General features: G+C 39.5%; 1 protein-coding gene across 2 annotated transcripts in view; it reads left to right on the top strand.

The window, feature by feature from the left end:
- LOC102772702 (tripartite motif-containing protein 5) overlaps positions 1 to 3,640 on the top strand; it is a 14,011-nt gene that overhangs the window by 7,026 nt on the left and 3,345 nt on the right. The window contains exons 2-3 of one of the 2 annotated variants that reach the window (XM_015568032.1): positions 358 to 453; positions 1,115 to 1,345. In XM_015568032.1, coding sequence (XP_015423518.1) covers positions 358 to 453; positions 1,115 to 1,345 — 327 coding nt within the window. Of the gene's footprint in view, positions 1 to 357; positions 454 to 1,114; positions 1,720 to 3,640 lie in introns of those variants that run through there. The other variant, XM_006770067.2, reaches the window with a different exon arrangement.

The following is a 3,640-nucleotide window of genomic DNA, read 5'->3' as shown; positions in this document are numbered from 1 at the left end:
GAGGAAGGGAGAGAGACAGAGAGTTAGAATCTTCGATGAGAGTGAAACATCGATCAGCTGCCTCCTGCACATCTCCCACTGGGGATATGCCCACAACAAGGTACATGCCCTTGAACGGAATCAAACCCGGGACCCTTCAGCCCGCAGGCCGACGCTCTATCCACTTAGCCAAACCGGTTTCGGCTATCATCTGAGTCTTAAAGAACATATAACCACTTCATGTTCCCTTCAAATCAAAGATTCTAGTGGTCATTTTACAGTTTCTTTAGAGATGAACCTGATTTTCTTCCCATTAAACCTCTCTTCTGATGAGGAGAGAGCCCATAGCTTAACCCTGAACTGATTCCTCTCCCATAGGAAAAGCTCCAGGCAGCTCTGGACAGGCTGAGGGCAGAGCATCAGGAAGGTGAAAAATTGGATGATAACCTTGAAGAAGAGAGAACTTCCAAGAAGGTAGGAGGAGACTTTTTCTGGTAATTATCCAAGAATCTGGGCATGACTTTGGGTTTTAGTCACAAGGAGCTCCCTTCCTTCTTGTTTTCTGACAGTTGATATGTCCAGAGTCATTGATTAACCATTGTATATTCTTTCCCTGGTAGGGACAGGGCTGGAAATAAGCATGTCACAAAGTAATGCTGATATTTGTAGGCTAGTTATTCCCATAGATAGACTCTATGGTGAGGATGGTAGTGAATTTTACATTCATTTATCTTTTCTTTTCTTTTCTTTTCTTTTTTTTTTTTGAGCCTTAAACTCTTCCAGGGAAGACAGTTACCAATGGTTCATGGCTCTGTCCCAGGTGCTCAACTTAGGCTGAGGGTGGGGTGGGGTGAGGAGTAATGCATGGAGGCATCACTGTCCTGGGCAGCTCTGAGAGCTGAGCCACACCCAGGAGTCCCATTTGGGTTCGGGGTTGGCCTCAATAATGTAGACATGAGAGCATTATTTTGGAATGTAATGAAGATGAAATAATGGGGAAAATCAGCCTCCCCAAGAATTGCTCCTCTGCTTCCATCTCTCTTCCCTCTGAAAACATCCAAATCAAATACTTCCTCTTCTGGATCCCACTCTGCCTGATAAACTGAGTCCCTGTCTTTCTTTCTCATTCCTGAAGGATCAGATAGAACATGAGCTGAAAAGTGTCCAGGATTATTTTAAACAACTGAGAGGTATCCTGGCCAGTGAGGAGCAAAAGGAGCTGCAAAGGCTGGAGAAGGAGGCGGCAGAGAATCTCGATGACCTGGCTCAGGCTGAGAGTGAGCTGGCCCAGCAGAGGAAGTTGTTGAGAGATCTCATCTCAGATCTGGAGCATCGGTTGCAGGGGTCAGCAGTAGAGATGCTGCAGGTAAGACTTAGAAATAAGCCCCAGCATCTGAACTTAAGGAAAATTAAGACTAAGTTTCCTTCTCTGCTGTGTGACTGTGTAGTTTGTGGTGTTGACCCTGAGGTTCCATTCGTCTTGCAGTGACCCTGCCCTGTATCTGTTTCAGAGGTTATTGGAATTGTTGAATGCATGAACAACAAGGAAACGTCTGGTTCTTATTAATGTATCAATTAAAGTACAAAATTGACTGTGAAGAGAAGATTCCTTGTATTCTGTAGGCCCCTGTGTCTGTGATCTAACCTAGAACTTTATTCAGGTATCTCTTCATGATCCAAGAGTTGTTGTTTTTATTTTTAGAATAAGTTGAAGTTTTTCTGTTCTTTCTGAATTTTCTGAATAAACAGTTGTGAAGGATTGGAATCATTTATTTTTTATTTCCGTACATTTACCAGTGAAATCATTTCACTCTGGGCCTTTATGTTAACGGAAAAGTTTAAAATATTTTTTTTTACTTGTATTAGGTTTTCTCAGGTTTTTTTTATGTCTTTTGAGTCAGTTCTTGGTAATGTACATCATTGTAGAAATTTGTCCACTTTAAGTTGTCAGATTCATAAGCATGAAATTAGTCATTATTTCTTAGAATATTTTTTCATTTCTACAATACTAACAGTAATGGCTCCTCTTTTGTTTCTGATTTTGTGATTATCTTTGGTCCAGTAAATTATAATTTGTCAAGGTCATTACGTTTTTTGTTTTGTTTGTTTGCTTTTTAATATATATTTATTGATTTTAGAGAGAAAGGCAGAAGGTGAGAGAGATAGAAACATCCACGATAAGAGAGAATCATTGATCTGCTGCCTCTTGCATGCCCCCTACTGGAGATTGAGCCTGCAACTGGGGCATGTACCCTTGACTGGAATTGACCCAGGACCCTTTAGTCTGCGGGGCAACGCTCTATCTAGTGAGCCAAACTAGCCAGGGCTCATTGATATGTTTTAGAATAAATTTTACTGAGAGAGAGAGAGAGACATCCAGTGAGGGAGAGGCACATTCATTGGTTGCCTCCGGCACACACACCAAAGGAGGCCAGGGATCAAACCTGCAACACAGGTACACGCCCTTCACCAGAAATTGAATGTTGGGAGTCTTTGGTTCTGGGGACAACACTCTCAGCACTGAGCTGTACCACCTAAGGCTTAAAGTAGGAATTTTGACCCCTGACTTCACCGTCTTTTCTCTTACAGTTTTTAATGTTATAAATGCATTGTTTTAGCTATATTCCATATATTTGGATTATTTACTTATCTGTTTGTTTTTTTATTGATTTCAGAGAGAAAGTGAGAGGGAGAGAGATAGAAACATCAATGATGAGAGACAATCATTGATCAGCTATCACTTGCATGCCCCCTACTGGAGATGGAGCCTGCAACCCTGGTGTGTGCTCTGACTGGGAATTGAACCTTGACCTCCTGGTTCATAGGTCAGCCCTTAAGCACTGAGCTCCACCTGCTAGGCCTTGTTATTTTGAATCAATTTAACTTTTTTTCAAATTTGCTTTGTTATTTTTATCTTAACCCTTAAAATATTTGAAATGGTGGTGTTTAATGTACAAACACTTGGTGATTTTTTACTTTTTTTTCTGTTGCGTGTTTTAAATTTAATTCCTTTCTAATCAGAAAGCATGTGTTTTATTATTTCAACTTTATAGATGTGTTGACTTGCTTTTTCTACTAAAATATTATATGTCCATATTGTTTATGTGAATTTGAAAATAATTAGAAGTGTGTATTGATTGGGTGAAAGGGTCTTTAGTTGTCAGGTGGAGCTGGTTGACAATGTTGGTCATGTCTTCTACATCATGATGATTTTCTTATTTACATTTTTGCTTTTTATTTTCTCCTTTTCTTAAGTCTCTTTAACCTTCCTTATAATACTGATTTGGTAGTGATTATCTCCTTTCTTATTATACTGATTTGGTGGTGATTGTCTCCTTGAGCTTTTTCTTATCTAGGAAGCTCTTTATGTCTCCTTCAATTTTAAATAGTGGCCTTGCTAATAATAATAATAATAATAAGCCTTGCTGGGTAGAATAATCTAGGTTGTAGGTCTTTGCTTTCCATCACTTTGAATATATCATGCCACTCCCTTCTGGCCGGCAAAGTTTGAGTTGAGGAATTAGTTGGGATACTTATGGAGCCCCCTTATAGGTAACTAACTGCTTTTCTCCTGCCTTGTTTAAGACTTTTTTTCTTTTTATTTTTTATTTCTCACTGGGTGTTTTTTATGCTTTCTATCTCCTTTCTATGTTTCTTCTCT

The sequence above is a fragment of the Myotis davidii genome, unplaced genomic scaffold, assembly GCF_000327345.1.
Source record: "Myotis davidii unplaced genomic scaffold, ASM32734v1 scaffold484, whole genome shotgun sequence".
Lineage (NCBI taxonomy): Eukaryota > Metazoa > Chordata > Mammalia > Chiroptera > Vespertilionidae > Myotis > Myotis davidii.
Note: the sequence above shows the minus strand (reverse complement) of the source record. Positions and strands in the feature narration are given on the sequence as shown.